The sequence below is a fragment of the Malaclemys terrapin genome, chromosome 1 (genome assembly GCF_027887155.1).
Source record: "Malaclemys terrapin pileata isolate rMalTer1 chromosome 1, rMalTer1.hap1, whole genome shotgun sequence".
Lineage (NCBI taxonomy): Eukaryota > Metazoa > Chordata > Testudines > Emydidae > Malaclemys > Malaclemys terrapin.
The window spans coordinates 77,513,724-77,534,410 of record NC_071505.1 but is presented as its reverse complement, the minus strand read 5'-3'; the positions used below and the strand labels follow the sequence as shown (position 1 = coordinate 77,534,410).

Here is a 20,687-nt window from a genome sequence, read left to right as displayed (position 1 = left end):
TGTGCATTCTGGGCTATATTTGCTTTTTCTTCCATCTTGATCCCCATAAGGGTGGATATACTAATAATAGGTAATCTTAAGAAAAAAGACTAAGGTTCTAAACTACAAATTATGTTGTGAAATGGAATGAAATAGACATTAGGTGAACAAACACTACATTCTTTTATCTGCAGCTAGAAATAAAAAAACACATTTGCTCTGTCAGGAAATATTATACACATATATGATTGTATATGCTCTTTATTCATTCTTGTTAAGCATCCTATATATTCAATAAATCATGTTCTAGTCGTTTAGATTCTTATAGTTCATCCTTCACAGTATCGAAGTTAGTATGAATAAGCATTTGGAGATATTTGCATTTAGGAGAAAAAATGTTATTCTGATACATTTTAAAAGGTCCTTTAAGATGTTATATTCAGATACAAACAGGACACTAGTTTATTTTGACAGTCCAATATAAATAAATTATTAGATGCCAACCGCAGTACTGCAGCAGGTTATATAGGGAATGGATCCCTTCCTTAACGGCAGTACTGCCAGTTCTGCACCATTATAAATTTAATGCATTTTATAGCTGTCTACTATTACTTGAAGATTATAAACTTAAAGAAGGGAGAGAAACTATTAAGGTGATACAAATGGGTGTAACAAGGAATAATTTGATTAAATTAAGCAATTGAACATGTAGACTGAATTCCTAATAATCATATATATTGGGTCCTTTTCAGCACTCCCTACTAATACTTTACTCAGGAAAAACTCCCATTTGATTGAGTTTAATAGAAGTATGGAGTGCTGAGTAAAGCCCTTAGAATGTGAAATGTAAATCCTACAAGGAATCTTGTAATTGTACACTAATTTTAGAGAGGAAGAACAGTCATGTATTTAAGGCACTGGACTGTGATTCTGGGTCAATTGCCAGTTCTGCCATGTACTTCTGTGTGAATGCGAGCAAATCATTTGATTTGTCTGTGCCTTCATTTTCTCATCCGTAAAATGGGGCTATTAATACTTCATTCCTCCCACCCTTTGTTTTGTCTGTTTAGATGGTAAACTCTTTAGGGCAGGGACTGTCTCTTACTATGTGTATATACAGCACCCTGATCTTGGTTGGGGCTTCTGGATGTTGTTGAAAGTCATGAAAACCCCTTCTCCCGAGACATTTTAAATCAGCTGAATAAAGCACAATAAAAATATATATTTTTATAGAAAGCTTAGGGTGGCAGGGATGAACTAAATGCCCTTGGCAAACGTCTTGAAATATTTGGGTGGCCTTCCCTTCTTTCCAACCCCTGCTACTGCTTGCTACATGACTTTCTGCACAAAATATCCTGGTCTCTCCAACCTTTACATGTTTTCAGGCTAGGGAACATATACTGGGGCATGGGATCAGGGAGTCATAACTCTTTGAAGGCACTTCCTTTCCTTGTACTGAGTGAATTTCAGCCACAGAAGAGAATCTGGCTCATAGTTTTCAAAGAAAATAAATAATAGTGTAGCTAATAAAACTGTAAAGAAACAGCTAAAACAATGCTTGCTTTGTATTCAGGCCATGAAAATAGTGCAGATAGCTGTTATAACTTATTTTGAAAACTAGTATTGCTTTGTACATTTCCGAACAGTAACTGTAGGTATATTGCCTATGATAAGATCAGAATCTGGTTAACCATTAAGTTAGTTAAAGACATGTTGCTGTAAATGCCATAAAACTGCATACATTAAGCTTAGAGGAGCATACAGGAAGAAATCTCAGATACTATCCTAGGTGAGCATCCTCTGGAGAGAATAGCACATTAAGATAGACAAATCAGTCACTTCAATTATCCATCCCCTAAGAGGAATTCTACTTTCCCCCCAACAGATAAAGAAAAATCTTACCTTTGATGATTTCAAAAAGCTAAGAGTTACTGAAACGTTGGTGCAAACTCCGACTGTTAGTTCAGTAGCTGTAATATAAAAGCCAAATAAAATATGGATATGCACAGATCCCAGTGATTTCAGTAAAACCCTAAGGCATGAAAACATCCCATGAAAACTGTTGAAGTAGAAGCTAAGCTTTCAGAAGCAAAAAATATTCTCAATATTAAATGCAAGACATGCATTTTGGTTAGAGGAGTCAAGCTATGTTAGGATTTTCAATGCACCATGTGAATGTTAAAAGTACAAGTGAATCAGTTCTCTTCCTAAGATATTAAAATGAATAGTCTCAAATATTTAAGACATTATAACATGCAGAGGTTATAATGCAGAATGTTTCCTTTTTCTATAGGGATGTTTGTTGTGACAATGGAACAACCTACTGCCATCTTAAAGACATATAATGAAAGACTTGTGAACATTTTATAGAGAACAAGAGAAAGAATGCTTACACTGAACTTAAATAAGATTGGTATAATAGCAATTATCTATATTGGACATACTTTAAGAGAAGATGGCTTAACTCCTGATTCACATAAAATAAAATCAATAGTTGAAATGCCCGCTTCACAATGTAAACCAGATCCTCGGAGATTTAAAATGATAAAAATCTATTTGACAAAATTCATTGTAAATCTAACTATGATCATGAGGCTCTTAAGAGAACGGCTGGAAAATGACATTTCCTGGCATGAGAGGAACGATGATCTTGTTAAGACGTGAAAGTAGAGATCTGTGTTCAGTTTCTGGCTATACCTAAAACTTGCTGTGTGACCTTCAGTGAATCATGTAATCTCTCAGTGCCTTGGTTCCAAATCTCTAAAATGGACATAATAGTTAGAGCCCTGCCAATCCCTGGATATCTGCTTTATATCCATGGATATCTGCATCTGTGGATGTGGATGCAGTCATATCCTTTACCAACTTTGCGGATCGGATGCGGATCCAAACTTTTGTATCTGCACAGGGCTCTGACAGCGAAATAGGGTGCTGGTGTGGGTGCACATGCAGACACATATAAAAGGTGGAGTGCAGATTGCGGGTCTGATACAAGTTAATTGTTCCAGATGCAGACTGGATGCAGATCCAAATGTTTGGATCTGCACAGGGTTCTAATAATAGTACTTCCTTTGTCTGTCTTGTCAATTTAAATTGTAAATTCTTTAGGGCAGGGACTGTATTTATACAGTGCCTAGCACAATGGGGCCCTGATTCCAGCTCAGGCCAATAAACAGTAAAATAATACAAATAACTTAAAGGAATATTGCCAAAAACAGGCATCAGAGCAATTAAGCATACTTATCAGTTATAAAATATTATGCTTTAACTAAGCCTACTACAATACCAGTATCTATTCTAGTGAGGTAGGATCCTGATTCAAAATCTACTTAAATCAGTGGTGGTCTTTATGTTGATTTAAGGGGGCCTTGGATCATGAGCTAGGTGCCCACCTTATGCAGGAAGAGCAGTTGGATGCATCCATGACTGAATTTCCTGAACAAGGCAGAAAGAAACTGTGATGTTAGAATGTCTTAGATTCCATCAATATAGAGATAGGAAAGAAAACAAATACAGAGGCCCTTTTCGCCAACCACTAGAAAGTTATTTGCTTGAGTCAAAGTAGCTATGTCAGTTTACACCAGCTGAAGAGCTGACCTTTTAACTTTTAATGGCTAGTACTATACCTTAAAGATTTGTATTATAAGGAGTGCATAAAATCTAACCTTTATATTAACTTGTAGTAAGTATCTTGTAAGAGTTCTATTAAACTAAGCAGAACGCTAGACCACTTATGTTAACTATCTGAATATCCTCCTAAAGAGCATTTGTGGTCTATCTGGGAGTCTGAATGCTTTCATATCTGCAGTGCTACTCAGAAACTTTGAATCCGCTCTAAAAAGTTTTGTAGACAATTTAATCTCATTTGCTCCAAAAATAAGGAAAAATGGAAAGATCTTAAACTACAGGATTTTAACAACTGGCTGAAAGACATGTGTGCAGTAGTTAGAGTTAATGGCTGCAGGAAAGAAAGTCTACATTAAATGGTTTGATAATGGTCTTGTATTTCAGAACACTTTAAGTTGCACACTACTCATATATGGAGCAAATGTATTCTACGACTATCTAAATCATTATACAGCACTCTAAACTCTTCTAAAGAAAAAGCTGGAAAATGTATGTGGTTTCTGATATACTGTACTTCTTGTTGCCTTTGGTCCATCCATTCCAGCCATGTCTGCTATATATTTTTTCCTCTACAAAGCTTTTCTTTACTTGTATAAGAATTTGATAAACAGTCCAAAATAAATAAAAATGATGCAGGCTACCCTGGGTATGGAGAATCAGAGGAGGTAGGGAAGGACCAGTGTAGGAACTATGATGATCAGTGAGAACTTTTAGAAGGTTTTAATTTTTAACTCGTTTTTCACTGTTGTAATCGTAACTGCAGTTTGGGTTCAGGGTTCCATTGCCAACAATTTGGTTGTGTGTGTTTTATACCAAGCAAGAAATTACACACTCAAAAAGAAAAATAGTGGTTGTTTAAATATTTTGGTTGAGATCCTCACCTTTTTTGATAGCTGTTTACAGCCGACAAAAGGGCTGGAGTGGCAAACTGAGGTCCTAAAAACCCTGGATCTAACATGGGGAGGGCTCCCTTGTGGAGGCAGTATAGAGATAGTTGCAAGACGAAAGGGAAAGAAGGTTGAGGAACCTCCTTCGTCAAAACCCAGGAAGAGGATAGAAGGGGTGAACAAGGAGGCTCCAACTGTATTTGTTACCACTATAGGGGTAAAGGACTCATAAAGAAAGACTGCACATGGAGTTCTGTGGGTGGGCAGGTATAAAAGGCAAGTCTGGGATAAAGACTTTTCCTATCAGAATAGGTGGTAGACACGGGTGCTGCATGTCCTCAAGTCCGAAGCACCTGGAAGTCTCTAAGCCACAGGATTTGGGGACTTCAACAGCAGAGTCAAGGGAAAGGGTAGGGACGGCTTTGTGGCCTGCATCATGCGGGAGGTCAGACCAGATGATCATAATGGTCCCTTCTGACCTTAAAGTCTATGAGTCTATGAGTCTAAGAACCATTTTGCAAGCCTTTCATAGGGAGCATGCCATAAGTGGGGCTGAGGGCAGGAGCCATGTTAGGTGAAGAGCTGCAACACCTAGCGCTGCAGATATTCTGAGCAGTGCTGCAGCCCATACAGCAGCCCCACTGTAACTTAAATAAGGCCCCAGCGTTCTCTACGTTAGTGATTCTCAACCTTTCCAGACTACTGTACCTCTTTCAGGAGTCTGTGATTTGTCTTGTGTGTCCCCAATTTCACCTCACTTAAAATCTACTTGCTTACAAAATCAGACATAAAAATACAAAAGTGTCACAGCACACTACTACGGAAAAAATTGCGTACTTTCTCATTTTTTACCATATAATTATAAATTAAATCGATTGGAATATAAATATTGTACTTACATTTCAGTGTGATACTTGAGCCTGTTTTTTCACTTGTGAGCCTTGTCATTCTGGGAGGCAGTGAAGCAACAGCAACAATTACATTTTTCTCCACATTGAGTCTATTTCTACTCTTTGTCTTGATTGCAGTCATAGCAGAAAATGAGACTTCACAAAGATATGTTGACCCAAAAGGTAACCGAATATCCAAAGCACAGTTCCCAAGGTTGGTGTACTCTTTCTGTACTAAACACGAGAACTGGGTTAGCATGGAGTCATTAAACTTAATTGGCAGACCATGGTCTGAGGACAGCTCAAGAAGATTTTCTTGCTGACTGGCAGAGAGGTTACTGCTGCTAATATCCGACAAAATGAATGGATTTCTTATCCGGTTGAGTTGAGCTGAGTTGTGTCGAATGTTGGGGAAATATGACTTGAACTCAGATGTCAAGTGGGCCAAATGATCTACATATGAATCTTCAAGTGCTTTTGTAGAAATAGCTGAAGCTTTTTTCATTTTAACCTGGCAAGTCTGGAACTCAGAAAGCTTTCTTTGAAAAAAATTCTACTGGTTTACCTGCATGCACAGGGCTTTTGGTTTTCAAATGTTGTTGCAAATACGCTGGCTTTATACTGTTATTTGATAGTTTTCCAGCAAAGGAAACACAAAGCTTGAGGTGGATCACTATTTGTAGATGTGACTCCAAAAGCAATATATTCCTCACAGAACTGACTGCTTTTTCAATCATTTTCAATTTCTTACCATTTTTACTATCACCACTTCCAGCTCCTTCTTTTAAAAATCTATCCATTTTTACAACACAACCGCATGCACAGCATGACAACTTCAACATCATTAACATGTTTGCATGCAGCAGTAAATGACACAAAATGCATGTGTAATACAGTGTGCATGTGCACATTGTTTCCATATAATATATAGAACAATGGAAACAAGTCATTCTTTGTATGACATTTTAGTTTGTACTGACTTTGCTAGTGCTTTTTTGTAACCTGTTGTAAAACTAAGCAAATATCTAGATAAGTTGATTAAGACCTCTGCATACCCTCAGAGGTATGCATACCACTAGTTGAGAACCACTGCTGTAAGTAATGCTGGGGGCCTGTCCAGTCCCTGTAACAGTCAAGGATTGGGATGAGGCAAAGATGTCCTAAAGTTACCTTAACCCCAGCCCTTCTTCTGGGCTGAGAGTTCTCTCTTAGGCCTTGTCTACACTACGAGAGTAGTTCGATTTTACTTGCATCGAATTTTTGGAATCGATATTGCAAAGTCGAACGTGTGTGTCCACACTAAGGACAGTAATTCGACTTTGTGCGTCCACACTAACGGTGAAAGCGTCGACATTTGAAGTGGTGCGCTGTGGTCAGCTATCCCACAGTTCCCGCAGTCCCCTCTGCCCATTGGAATTCTGGGTGTAGCCGGCAATGCCTTCTGGGTAACAAAATGAGTCGAGGGTGCTTTTGGGTAACTGTCGTCATCCGTCCATCACTCCCGCCCTCCCTCCCTGAAAGCGCCGGCGGGAAATCAGTTCGCGCGCTTTTCCAGTCATTGACAGTGCAGACGCCACAGCACTGCGAGCATGGAGCACGCTGCGACCATCGCTGCAGTTGTGGCCGCTCTCAACGCCTCGCAGCTTATCATAAAGGTTTCCCTGAGGCAGATGCAGAAAAGTCAGGCGAGGAGGCTACGGCACCGCGGTGATGTCCTGAAGTCTGAGAGTAGCACAGACCTCTCAGAAAGCAGGGGACTCAGCGCCGAGGACATCACAGTGGCAATGGGTCATGTTGATGCTGTGGAACGGCGATTCTGGGCACGGGAAACAAGCACTGAGTGGTGGGACCGCATAGTGCTGCAGGTCTGGGATGAATCCCAGTGGCTGCGAAACTTTCGCATGCGGAAGGGAACTTTCCTGGAACTTTGTGAGTTGCTGTCCCCTGCCCTGAAGCGCAGTGACACCCGCTTGCGAGCTGCACTGAGTGTACAGAAGTGAGTGGCCATAGCCCTCTGGAAGCTTGCAACGCCAGACAGCTACCGGTCAGTCGCGAACCAGTTTGGGGTGGGCAAATCTACCGTGGGGGTTGTTGTGATGCAAGTAGCGAAGGCAATCGTTGATGTACTGCTGCCAAAGGTAGTGACCCTGGGAAACGTGTAGGCGATCATAGATGGCTTCGCAGCGATGGGATTCCCAAACTGCGGTGGGGCCATAGATGGAACTCACATCCCTATCCTGGCACCGGACCACCAGGCCACCCAGTACATTAACCGAAAGGGCTACTTTTCCATGGTGCTGCAAGCACTGGTGGACCACAGGGGACGTTTTACCAACATTTACGTGGGATGGCCGGGCAAGGTTCATGACGCTCGTGTTTTCAGGAACTCTGGTCTGTTTAGACGGCTGCAACAAGGTATTTACTTCCCGGACCACAAAATAACTGTTGGGGATGTGGAGATGCCTATAGTCATCCTCGGGGACCCAGCCTACCCGCTAATGCCCTGGCTCATGAAGCCCTATACTGGCGCCCTGGACACTGAAAAAGAACTCTTCAACTACCGGCTGAGCAAGTGCAGAATGGTGGTGGAGTGTGCTTTTGGCCGTCTCAAGGGGAGATGGAGAAGCTTACTGACTCGCTGTGATCTCAGCGAAACCAATATCCCCATTGTTATAGCAGCTTGCTGTGTGCTCCACAATCTCTGTGAGAGCAAGGGGGAGACCTTTATGGCGGGGTGGGAGGTTGAGGAAAATAGCCTGGCTGCTGATTACTCACAGCCAGACAGTCGGGCGATTAGAAGAGACCAGCGGGAAGCACTGTGCATCCGGAAGGCTTTGAAAGCAAAGTTCCTGAGTGAGCAGGGTAACCTGTGACTTTAAAGTTAGTGTACTGAGAAGCTAAACCTCCCCTGTTTCTTTACCCAGTTAATGTTGACTATCCTATCCAGTTACATACCCCCTTCACCCCCCTTCCAACACACGTTTCGAAATAAAAATAGTTCTACTTTGTTAAAGCACACCGTTTTCTTTAATACTGTTTTCGCGGGAATTTTTTAAAACTGGGACGCAGACTGTGGTGCGGAGCGGGTGTAGTGTAGTGACGCGAATGCAGCTTCTAAACTCAAGGATTGACAGGCTCCGCTGTGGTGGGATGGTTGTTTCAACGGAGCCTGTCACCCCTCCTGATCGGGACTGTGTGTATGGGGGGTCTATGTGACTTTGTGGCAGGGGGAGGACGGTTACAGATCCCCTGCTGTGTGGCTCTGTGATCCTGCCTAAGGACCAGCGCTTAAGATCTGTAACTGCCCTCCTCCGCCACAAAGTCACAGAGCAACCCACCCCCCGCCAACATAACATGAAAACAACCTCCCAGACTAACCAGGGTAACTAGTCACTGCATCACTGCACTGTGTATGTGCCCTGCTGCTGTGCCTGCCCCCGACTATGTACCCTGCCAAAGGTGACTGTCCTGTCCAATTACCAACCCCCTTTCCCCTCCTCCTCCAAAAGAACATGTGTAAGCAGAGTCAGGATGAGCTCTACCCTGACATCTGGTGGTGAATTATGGCGAGTGTGGAAAAGAACTCCAGGGGCTGATCTTGTTTGCATAGGCACACCCACTCGCCTGGCAGGAAACAACAGCAACTCAAAGTGGTTACTTTGGCTGGTGTGGGATCCCCAGTTTCTCTGTTATTGGGGCAGGAAGAATAAAGTTTTGTTACCCTGATTCTGTGAATCAAGGCCAGTGGAACTGGTGTATGACAGAAGGACTGAGTGAGTCATTCACCATTACCTAAGTAGCATTTGCTTGTCAAGGGGCATGGGTTACAAAACCCAGTGAATTGAGAGAGGATGGGGACAGGTATTTGTACCTGATGGTGTGGCCCCCTCCCTGAGGGGGTTAAAACACCAATTGCACTACCTCCTCTCTCCACTGTTGAATGTCAGAGCTAACTTTGATTCCATTAGGAGTCTAGTTACAGACTGCTGAGCTGAGTTCACTTTGGGCCAATAGTGCACCAGCACTGGGGCTCCCCTACTACTAGCTGAAATCACTAAGAGCTGAAATCACAAAAGAGCTAAAGCTATTTAAGAGCTGAGATCACTGAGGCTGTGTTAACTAGTGGGGGAGCCTGAAGCTATATTGCTAAGCTAACTTAGCTTAGCGGGGGTGAGCGGAGCGGAGCAGCTCACAGGTCGGTGAGCGGAGCGGCTGGAGGAGCAGCTAGCAGAGCAGAGCCTTGTGGGAGCGGCCCAAGGGATGGCTGGAGCGAAGCGGAGCGGCTCACAGGTCGGTGAGCGGAGCGGCGCAGCTCACAGGTCGGTGAGCGGAGCGGAGCGGCTCACAGGTCGGTGAGCGGAGCGGAGCAGCTGCAAGAGCAGTTTGTGGGACTGCGGGTGGAGTGGAGCAGTTCGTGGTGAAGGCTGCAGTGGAACCCCACGGAGAAGCAGCCGGTTGGCCTCGGATCACGTAAGGTGCCCCTTAACACCCTGCTCACCCCCCCCCCTTTGAACTCTGGGGCTGCACTGATCATGGACAGAGACTTTGGGGGGTTGTCGGACTTTTGGGACTTTTGTGATTCTTGGGTTGCTGGACCCAAGAGACTTTGGGATTGGTGGACTTTTGGGACTTTGGTGATTCTTGGGTCGCTGCTTTCAAGAACCAACGGGAGAGGACACGGCCCAATTTGCGGGGGTGGGTCTTCGATCATGGTTTGGTCTAAAAACTCTAGTTGTGGTGTTTTTCCATTTAATGCTGATGTTGTTTACCTCATGTTATTAAACACTTTCTGTTACACTCAGACTCCGTGCTTGCGAGAGGGGAAGTATTGCCTCTTAGAGGTGCCCAGGGGGTGGTATGTAATTGTCCCAGGTCACTGGGTGGGGGCTCGAGCCGGTTTTGCATTGCGTTATTGAAACGGAACCCCTAGATACAGAACCCGGCCCTTGTTGCTGCCAACTTAGATGGGCAGAAGGGTTACATTTTTGGGGGCTCGTCCGGGATCCCCTGGGTCAGTACCCCTCGCAAGCACCTGTTGAGTGTTCCCCTGCATTGGGAAACAATTGTGGTTATATTTTGAGGAAATTACTGTTTGTATAATGGCTAATATGTCGGGTTTGTTGGGCCCCGGCCCTGCAGCCTCTAGCTCAGGGGCCACAGCCTCAGCCAATGATTGGACAAAAGCACTGGGGCAAATATTGGAAAAGGTTGTGTTGTCCCATGCTAGGTCAAACTCTTGTCGTGAGTTAAGGTTATTTGCTGGGGCAGAGGAGTTCGAACCCTGGTTGGAGCATACCACTGAAATGCTGCAGGAGTGGGCCATACCTGATGCAGAAAAGCGAAGATGTCTGATAGAGAGCCTTAGTGGCCCAGCATTAGATGTGATTCGCACCCTGAAGCTCATTGACCCTGGGGTCAGTGTGAAGGACTGCCTAGAGGCCCTTGATCATACCTTTGGGAGTGTAGAGGGCCCTGAAGACAGTTACTGTAAGTTCCTTAATTCCCGACAGCAAATTGGCGAGAAGATTTCAGCCTATATACAGAGGCTGGAAAGACTGCTTCAGAGAGCTGTCATGAGGGGTGCAGTGACTGCTGAACAGATGGATCGGACCAGACTGGCTCAAATTGTAAGAGGAGCTCAATATCAGAACTCGATTCTACTCCATCTTCGGCTAAGAGAACGACGGGAACATCCCCCAAGTTATTCCCAGCTGATAAAGGAGGTCAGAGAAGAGGAAGAAAGGCAAGCTGCCAGCGAGTTTTGGGAAGCCCAAACATTGGAGCCAGCCGGCACAACACCACTGCAAACGGCCAGTGTACTGATGGTGAGCACCACAGAGGAACTTGCCCAACAAGTGCAGGTCCTGACAGAACAGATAGCTGAACTGCAAAGCACCATTGACCAAGCTAAGACTTCCGGGAATAAGGAGCCTCTGACCGTGGCGATGGAGAAGTCAGCATTTAGAGCCACCATCCCATCTGGGCGAAGAGGGAAAGGACAATTCTTCTGCTACCGATGTGGTCAGGATGGACACAGTGCTGCCAAGTTCCATAATGAAGAAAACCCCTCCTTAGTGTATGGAAAGCTGAGGATCAGTTGGGAGAGATCCGGTAGCTGCCAGAGAGTCCGGGGACGGGGACCACCCAGGCCTGCAGGATTTGAAGATTCCCCCAGAAAAGACTGTCCAGCTGGGATCCCCGCAGGACTGATAGGGCCTCGAGCAGAGGTCATGGTGAAGATTGAAGGGGTGGAGTGTAAAGCCGTGCTTGACACTGGATCTCAAGTGACTATTATATTTCAGTCATTCTACCAACAAATGCTTAGGCACCTGCCTATACAGCCACTGACTGGCGTTGGTCTGTGTGGCCTCAGCATGGATGAATACCCCTACCAAGGGTATGTCATAGTGCACCTGGAATTCCCAGAGGAGGTTGCTGGGGTAAGAGAAGAGGTGGACACAGCGGCATTAATATGCCCTGACCCTAAAGGGACCTCTGATGTGTCTGTGCTAATAGGGACCAACTCCAGTCTCTTCAAGGTGCTCGCGGATTACTGCAGACGACGGGCTGGGGACCAGTACCTGAATACCCTGATGATCCATACGCTTTGTGCTGAAGCCTATAGGAAGATTGAGGGTGCTAAAAAGGAGACATCTGAGCTACCGATTGGGGCGCTGAAGTACATGGGCACAACCCCGTTAGTAGTGCCTGCAAGGACGGAGCAAGAAGTGCTTGTCATGAGTACTCGGCTGAAAGGCAGTAAAGGGGCATTAGCAATGGTAGAGCAGCCAGTTGAAGGAGAGCTCCCGGAAGGAGTGCTGGTCCCCAGTGGAGTCATAACCCTACCTGCTGAAGCCCAGGAAAAGGTGACTATACTGATTGCTAATGAAACAAGTCGAGATGTTGTTGTGAAGCAAGGACAAAAGATAGCGGATCTCTTTGAGCCTGAATCAATTGTAAAACCCCAGTGTGAGACTCAAGTTCCGCCAATAGACCCTGCAAAGTTTGACTTTGGAGATTCACCATTGTCCGAGGAGTGGAAAGATCGCCTGAGGAGGAAACTTTGTGAAAGATCCAAGGTGTTCTCATTGCATGAGTGGGATGTGGGATGTGCAAAAGGAGTAGAGCACAACATCAGACTACATGACTCTCGACCTTTCAGGGAGAGATCTAGGAGGATTGCCCTCTCCGAGATGGAAGATGTGCGACAACATCTTCAGGAGCTGGCTGCGAATGGCATCATTACAGAGTCCCGCAGCCCATATGCCTCACCCATTGTGGTGGTCCGTAAAAAGAATGGGAAAATCCGGATGTGTATTGACTACCGCACCCTAAACCGCCGTACTGTGGTTGACCAAAAAGAAGAACAGGAGTACTTGTGGCACCTTAGAGACTAACAAATTTATTAGAGCATAAGCTTTCGTGGACTACAGCCCACTTCTTCGGATGCACGAAAGCTTATGCTCTAATAAATTTGTTAGTCTCTAAGGTGCCACAAGTACTCCTGTTCTTCTTTTTGCGGATACAGACTAACACGGCTGTTACTCTGAAACTTGTGGTTGACCAGTACACAATGCCCCGAGTCCAAGATGCCTTAGACTGTTTGCTGGGAAGCCAGTGGTTCTCTGTGTTGGATCTTCGGAGTGGATACTACCAGATCCCTCTGGGTGAAGCAGATAAGGAGAAGACAGCCTTCATCTGCCCATTAGGGTTTTATCAGTTTGAACGCATGCCCCAAGGGATCTCTGGAGCACCTGCCACATTTCAACGTCTTATGGAGAAAGTTGTGGGAGACATGAATTTACTGCAAGTGTTAGTTTATTTGGATGACCTGATAGTGTTTGGAAGAACCTTGGAGGAGCATGAAGAAAGACTTCTTAAAGTGCTTGATAGGTTAGAGGATTATGGTTTGAAGCTTTCAATTGACAAATGCCAGTTCTGCAGGACCTCAGTGAAGTATGTGGGTCACATCGTGTCCCAAGAGGGTGTGAGTACTGATCCCGATAAAATAGAAGCCCTCACTACATGGCCATGTCCAAGTAACTACAGAGAACTCAAGACCTTTCTTGGGTTTAGTGGCTACTATCGCAGATTTGTGAAAAACTATGCTACGATTGTAAAACCTCTGAATGATCTTACCAGGGGATACCAGTCCAGCAGGAACAAATCTAAGACCAAGAATAAGGGAAGGTCCCCAAAGCCTCCTGTGCAGAGACACTATGGCCCCTTCGAACCATTTGGGCCACGGTGGGATGAGAGATGTGAAAGGGCTTTTCGAGAAATCATTACTTGCCTAACTCATGCTCCAGTCCTAGTCTTTGCTGACCCAAGCAAGCCATTTATCCTGCATACTGATGCCAGTTTGGAGGGTCTGGGAGCAGTACTGTACCAGGAAGTGGAAGGAAGACGTAAACCTGTAGCCTTTGCCAGCCGAGGACTGTCTGATAGTGAAACTCGCTATCCCACCCACAAGCTGGAGTTCTTGGCCTTGAAATGGGCCATCACTGAGAAATTTCGAGACTACTTATATGGTGCTCAGTTCCAGGTGTGGACAGATAACAACCCACTGACCTATGTGTTAACAAGTGCTAAGCTGGATGCTACTGGGCAAAGATGGGTGGCCGCTTTGGCTAGCTATGACTTCAGCATTCAATACCGATCAGGGAGAAGCAATGTAGATGCAGATGCATTGTCCAGGCGTCCACAGGCACCAGGAGTTGCTGTGATACCCACAGATGGAGTGAGGGCTATTTGCAGTGTGAGTCACCGGGAGCCAGAGTCCCATGAGAGTCTTCATGGATGTGCTGCAGAAGCTTTGGGCCTGCCCCCTGAATGCGTGCCTTCTGCTTCAGTGAACTATATTGCGTTGGACCAATCTCCTTTGCCCATGCTCAATGCGGCTGACTGGCAGGAAGCCCAGCTGCAAGATATTGGCATTCGTGATACACTACTTGCCAAAAGGGAGGGGTGAAGCCCAGCTGTGGTTGTCCCACCTAACCCGGAGGGTAAACTACTATTGAGAGAATGGACCAAACTAAAACTGATTCAGGGAGTGCTACATCGAGTGACCACAGACCCTTTACAAAAGCAACGAGCACAGCTAGTGCTGCCAAAAGAGTACAGAGCCCTGGCCATGAGGGCCCTGCATGATGACTTTGGACATTTAGGGATGGAGAGGACCCTGGAACTTCTTCGTAGTAGATTCTATTGGCCTCGGATGGCTGAAGATGTTCGCAGGAAATGTGAGACCTGTGCTCGATGTGTTCAAAGGAAAACTCTGCCCACGAGGGCTGCATATCTCAAGAACATCACCAGCACCAAACCTTTGGAACTGGTATGCATCGATTTCTTGTCTTTAGAAGTAGACAAGAGGAATATTGGGAACATTCTAGTAGTGACTGACCATTATACACGATATGCGCAGGCATATCCCACGCGTGATCAGAGGGCCACCACGGTTGCTCGAGTACTGTGGGAGAAATATTTCTCAGTTTATGGATTTCCAGCCCGGATACACTCGGATCAGGGGCGGGACTTTGAGAGTCATCTTCTGAAGGAGGTGCTGAGGATAGCGGGAATTAAGAAGTCTAGAACAACGCCTTATCACCCGCAAGGTGATCCTCAGCCAGAGAGGTTCAACCGAACCCTATTAGATATGTTGGGGACTTTGCGACCAGAGCAGAAAGCAACCTGGAGCCAACATGTTGCATATCTGGTGCACGCCTACAATGCCACAAAGAATGATGCTACAGGAGTCACCCCATATCTCTTAATGTTTGGACGAGAACCAAGATTACCCATAGACCTGTGCTTTGGTGTATCAGAGGATGGAGATAGCTATGAAACTCATCAGCAATATGTATCCCGACTGAGAGAAAAGCTGCGGGATGCTTATCACTTAGCTACATCTGCGGCTCGGAAGAACGCCGACCGCAACAAACATCGATATGATGCTAGGGTACATCTGCAAGAACTCCAGCCGGGGGACAGAGTTCTGCTGCGAAATTTGGGTATTGCTGGCAAACACAAGATAGCCGACAGATGGAAGGCAATACCTTACTTGGTGATGGAAAAGCTAGGAGACCTGCCGGTCTACAAGATCAAACCTGAAGAGGGTCCAGGGCAGACAAAGACAGTGCATAGAAACCTTTTGCTCCCTGTGGGGGAATTGGTAGGCACCCCGAATGAGATGGGCCACAACAGGGCAACTGGGCAGAACGAAGGTGCTGGACCAAAGCCGCCCTCCAACGTGGACAGCCAGCCCCCTGCAGCTAACCTACCCCCATGCAGCACATCCGAGAGTGAGTCTGAGGAGGAAGACACAACCATGGTGTATCCTGGGATGGAGACAAGATTTCAGTCTCGATCGGCTGAATCAAAAGAGAGCTCTTCTTCTTCCGCCCTAAACCCCATGGCAGAAGTATTTAGGCCCATTCCTGACACCCCTGAGCGACTGGTGGGACCCCCATGTGATGACACACCCAGGTTATTGGACAGTGGAGACATACAGGTGGAGGATGTCCTGGGCACCTTGGACCCTCCACTGTTAGAACTAGAAATGCAGGGGCCTATGCCAGTAGCCGAGGGACCCTCAAAGGAAACCTCTCCATCCATCGTTCAAGAGGCTGTCCCGCGCACCACGGCAACAGAGATTCTCAATAGACGAGACAGGGTAATAAGACCAGTAAAACGGTTGACTTATGATGCACCTGGGGTAAATAGTGAGGAACCAATATGTTTAGCACACAGGCTTGTGGAAGCTAAAGTGGGCTATCTGAGGCCCTTTGGAGGGAACCAGTGAGTTGTTATAATAGGGAGTGTGATTTGTCGGGACGACAAATTTTCGGCTGGGGGGAGGATGTAAGCAGAGTCAGGATGAGCTCTACCCTGACATCTGGTGGTGAATTATGGCGAGTGTGGAAAAGAACTCCAGGGGCTGATCTTGTTTGCATAGGCACACCCACTCGCCTGGCAGGAAACAACAGCAACTCAAAGTGGTTACTTTGGCTGGTGTGGGATCCCCAGTTTCTCTGCTATTGGGGCAGGAAGAATAAAGTTTTGTTACCCTGATTCTGTGAATCAAGGCCAGTGGAACTGGTGTATGACAGAAGGACTGAGTGAGTCATTCACCATTACCTAAGTAGCATTTGCTTGTCAAGGGGCATGGGTTACAAAACCCAGTGAATTGAGAGAGGATGGGGACAGGTATTTGTACCTGATGGTGTGGCCCCCTCCCTGAGGGGGTTAAAACACCAATTGCACTACCTCCTCTCTCCACTGTTGAATGTCAGAGCTAACTTTGATTCCATTAGGAGTCTAGTTACAGACTGCTGAGCTGAGTTCACTTTGGGCCAATAGTGCACCAGCACTGGGGCTCCCCTACTACTAGCTGAAATCACTAAGAGCTGAAATCACAAAAGAGCTAAAGCTATTTAAGAGCTGAGATCACTGAGGCTGTGTTAACTAGTGGGGGAGCCTGAAGCTATATTGCTAAGCTAACTTAGCTTAGCGGGGGTGAGCGGAGCGGAGCAGCTCACAGGTCGGTGAGCGGAGCGGCTGGAGGAGCAGCTAGCAGAGCAGAGCCTTGTGGGAGCGGCCCAAGGGATGGCTGGAGCGAAGCGGAGCGGCTCACAGGTCGGTGAGCGGAGCGGCGCAGCTCACAGGTCGGTGAGCGGAGCGGCACGGCTCACAGGTCGGTGAGCGGAGCGGAGCGGCTCACAGGTCGGTGAGCGGAGCGGCGCAGCTCACAGGTCGGTGAGCGGAGCGGCGCAGCTCACAGGTCGGTGAGCGGAGCGGAGCAGCTGCCAGAGCAGTTTGTGGGACTGCGGGTGGAGTGGAGCAGTTCGTGGTGAAGGCTGCAGTGGAACCCCACGGAGAAGCAGCCGGTTGGCCTCGGATCACGTAAGGTGCCCCTTAACACCCTGCTCACCCCCCCCCCTTTGAACTCTGGGGCTGCACTGATCATGGACAGAGACTTTTTGGGGGGTTGTCGGACTTTTGGGACTTTTGTGATTCTTGGGTTGCTGGACCCAAGAGACTTTGGGATTGGTGGACTTTTGGGACTTTGGTGATTCTTGGGTCGCTGCTTTCAAGAACCAACGGGAGAGGACACGGCCCAATTTGCGGGGGTGGGTCTTCGCTCATGGTTTGGTCTAAAAACTCTAGTTGTGGTGTTTTTCCATTTAATGCTGATGTTGTTTACCTCATGTTATTAAACACTTTCTGTTACACTCAGACTCCGTGCTTGCGAGAGGGGAAGTATTGCCTCTTAGAGGTGCCCAGGGGGTGGTATGTAATTGTCCCAGGTCACTGGGTGGGGGCTCGAGCCGGTTTTGCATTGCGTTATTGAAACGGAACCCCTAGATACAGAACCCGGCCCTTGTTGCTGCCAACTTAGATGGGCAGAAGGGTTACACATGATTGAAACAGTAGTTAACAGAAACGTATTTTTTATTATCAGCTATACATGGCATTGGGAGGTGAAACTTGGACGGGGGCTTGTGTCAGGCGGGAAGGAAAGAACTTTTCAAATTTTGGGAAATGAGAGCCTTCTGCTACTAGAGCTCTCTGCAGGGGTGGAGTGAGAGTTAGCAGGGACTCTGCCGCCTCTCCTTCTTTGCACTTTGGGTGAGGTGGGTATGGGACTTGGTGGCGGGGGGAGGGCGGTTAGAGATGGACTGCAGCGGGGCTCTGTCCTCCTGCCTCCGTTCCTGCAGAACATCCACAAGGCGCCGGAGCGTGTCCGTTTGCTCCCTCAGTAGTCCAAGCAGCATTTGAGTCGCCTGCTGGTCTTCCTGCCGCCACCTCTCCTCCCGATCCATGTTGGTTTGGTGCATTCGGGTCAAGTTCTCCCGCCACTGGGTCTGCTGTGCGGCCTGGGCTTGGGAACAGGCCATAAGCTCAGAGAACATGTCCTCCCGTGTCCTCTTCTTCCTACGCCTAATCCGCGCTAGCCTCTGGGAGTGTGATTCCAGGCTAGGTTGTGAGACAGTCGCAGATGGGGCTGTGGAAATGGGAAAAAGGGAGTGAATTCCTCAGAAAGATAAATGTAGTTGTGAACAAAGAACATAGTCTTTCTCTGTGAACAAGACCATGCACAGCACCTATCACATGCGCACTCAGCACAAGGTCGAATTCTCGGCCTTCGCATTCAGTGCCTGGGGTCTTGCACAGCACATTTGAGAAGCGGGGCAGCACAACGGAATTTCTGTTGCAGGCAGACATGGTAAGCCGTACACTTGTGGCAGTTTAAAACTTTTATATTACCACTGGCCTCATTTCACATTTAAAGCTATGTCAGTTCCTGCAGCCAGCAATCCGGCAAGCGGGAACTCTGCCCCTGTCCCACCCCCTCACGGCTGTCCCCGGGAACGATCCCTTTCGGCTGCCCCTCTCCCGCCTCCACCGCGTGGCTACAAACCAGCGGTTACAGTTCTGTAAAGGAACGGGAAAGCAGTCCCAACACTAACATTCCCCTACCTAATTCAAAGCAGGTCACCATGGGCGACATCACCCTGATGAGGATCTCTGAGAGCGACAGAGAGAGAATGCTCCAGGAAAGCCTCCAAAGACCAGGGCCGTATGCCGCCCTACTGTGCAGAGCAATGATTCCCGAGTACTTGATAGTCTCGTGGCGCGGCAACGTGTCGTACTTCGGAGGACCCAATAAGGCCGCTCTCCCCAGGAACCTCATGCAACGGCTTTCAAATTACCTCCAGGAGAGCTTCATCGAGATGTCCCAGGAGGATTACTGCTCTATCCCCGGACATATAGACTGCATTTTACTGTAGCTGCAGTAGCAGGGAATAAACAGTAGAGCGGCTTGTGCAGGACAATCACTGAAAACCGGACATTGCTAGATTTTTTTTCAAAACTTGCACTGCCCATGACTAAACCGTTAAGCGCCTAGGGCACACTAATCATGAACAACCCATTCTTTTAATTGTTAATATTCCTGTTTTGTTAAAAATAAATGTTTAGATGTTTACAACACTTACTGGCTGATCCTTCCCCAGATTCTGTGTCCGGGGTAACGGCTGGGGACGCTTCGTAGGGGATCTCTGTAAGGGTGATGAAGAGATCCTGGCTGTCGGGGAAATCAGCGTTGTGAGCACTGCCGACTGCCTCGCCCTCCTCATCTCCTTCCTCATCTTCCCCGTCCCCTAACATGTCCGAGGAACCGGCCGTGGACACTATCCCATCCTCAGAGTCCACGGTCACTGGTGGGGTAGTGGTGGCGGCCGCACCGAGGATGGAATGCAGTGCCTCGTAGAAACGGGATGTCTGGGGATGGGATCCGGAGCGTCCGTTTGCCTCTTTGGTCTTCTGGTAGCCTTGTCTCAGCTCCTTGATTTTCACGCGGCACTGCGTTGCATCCCGGCTGTATCCTCTCTCTGACATGTCTTTAGAGATCTTCTCGTAGATCTTTGCATTCCTTCTTTTGGATCGCAGCTCGGAAAGCACGGACTCATCGCCCCACACAGCGATGAGATCCAAGACTTCACGATCAGTCCATGCTGGGGCCCTGTTTCTATTCACAGACTGCACGGCCATCACTGCTGGAGAGCTCTGCATCGTTGCCAGTGCTGCTGTGCTCGCCACGATGTCCAGACAGGAAATGAGATTCAAACTGGCCAGACAGGAAAAGGAATTCAAATTCAAATTTTCCCGGGGCTTTTCCTGTGTGGCTGGTCAGAGCATCCGAGCTCGCACTGCTGTCCAGAGCGTCAACAGAGTGGTGCACTGTGGGATAGCTCCCGGAGCTATTAGCGTCGATTTCCATCCACACCTAGCCTAATTCGACATGGCCATGTCGAATTTAGCGCTACTCCCCTCGTCGGGGAGGAGTACAGAAGTCGAATTAAAGAGACCTCTATGTCGAACTAAATAGCATCGCAGTGTGGACGGGTGCAGGGTTAATTCGATGTAACGGCGCTAACTTCGACATAAACGCCTAGTGTAGACCAGGCCTTAGAGGCAAAGCACATACTTTCACCCTTAAAACTTAAAATGAAAAACAAAAAACAAGAAAAGGCCAGTCTACTTTTAACAAATGTCACTGGACAAGTCACTTCACTTATGTTGCTCAGTTTCCCCATCTTAATAAGGAGGATATTGCATATTATCATGAAATCTAGTAATTTGTCTGTACAATTTATGAATTCTGGTTGACATTATGGAGTTATTGTGAAATGTTACTATGAAAATTACTGTATCACAAATGTCTCTGTATGCATATCCACCATGTCTTACCAGCCTAATCATCTAAAAGGAAATGAACTCCTTAGCAGATCAGAAACAGTGA

The 20,687-nt window shown here is 46.9% G+C and overlaps 1 protein-coding gene across 2 annotated transcripts in view; it reads right to left on the bottom strand.

Moving 5' to 3' along the window:
- Positions 1–17,815: 17,815 nt before the first annotated feature.
- Positions 17,816–20,687, bottom strand: part of LOC128836885 (uncharacterized) — a 74,580-nt gene continuing 71,708 nt past the window's right edge. The window contains exons 1-2 of one of the 2 annotated variants that reach the window (XM_054027583.1): positions 19,381–20,360; positions 17,816–18,386 (exon numbers count right to left, since the gene is read on the bottom strand). In XM_054027583.1, coding sequence (XP_053883558.1) covers positions 17,971–18,386; positions 19,381–19,957 — 993 coding nt within the window. In that variant the 5' untranslated portion in view covers positions 19,958–20,360 and the 3' untranslated portion in view covers positions 17,816–17,970. Of the gene's footprint in view, positions 18,387–19,380; positions 20,361–20,687 lie in introns of those variants that run through there. The other variant, XR_008444844.1, reaches the window with a different exon arrangement.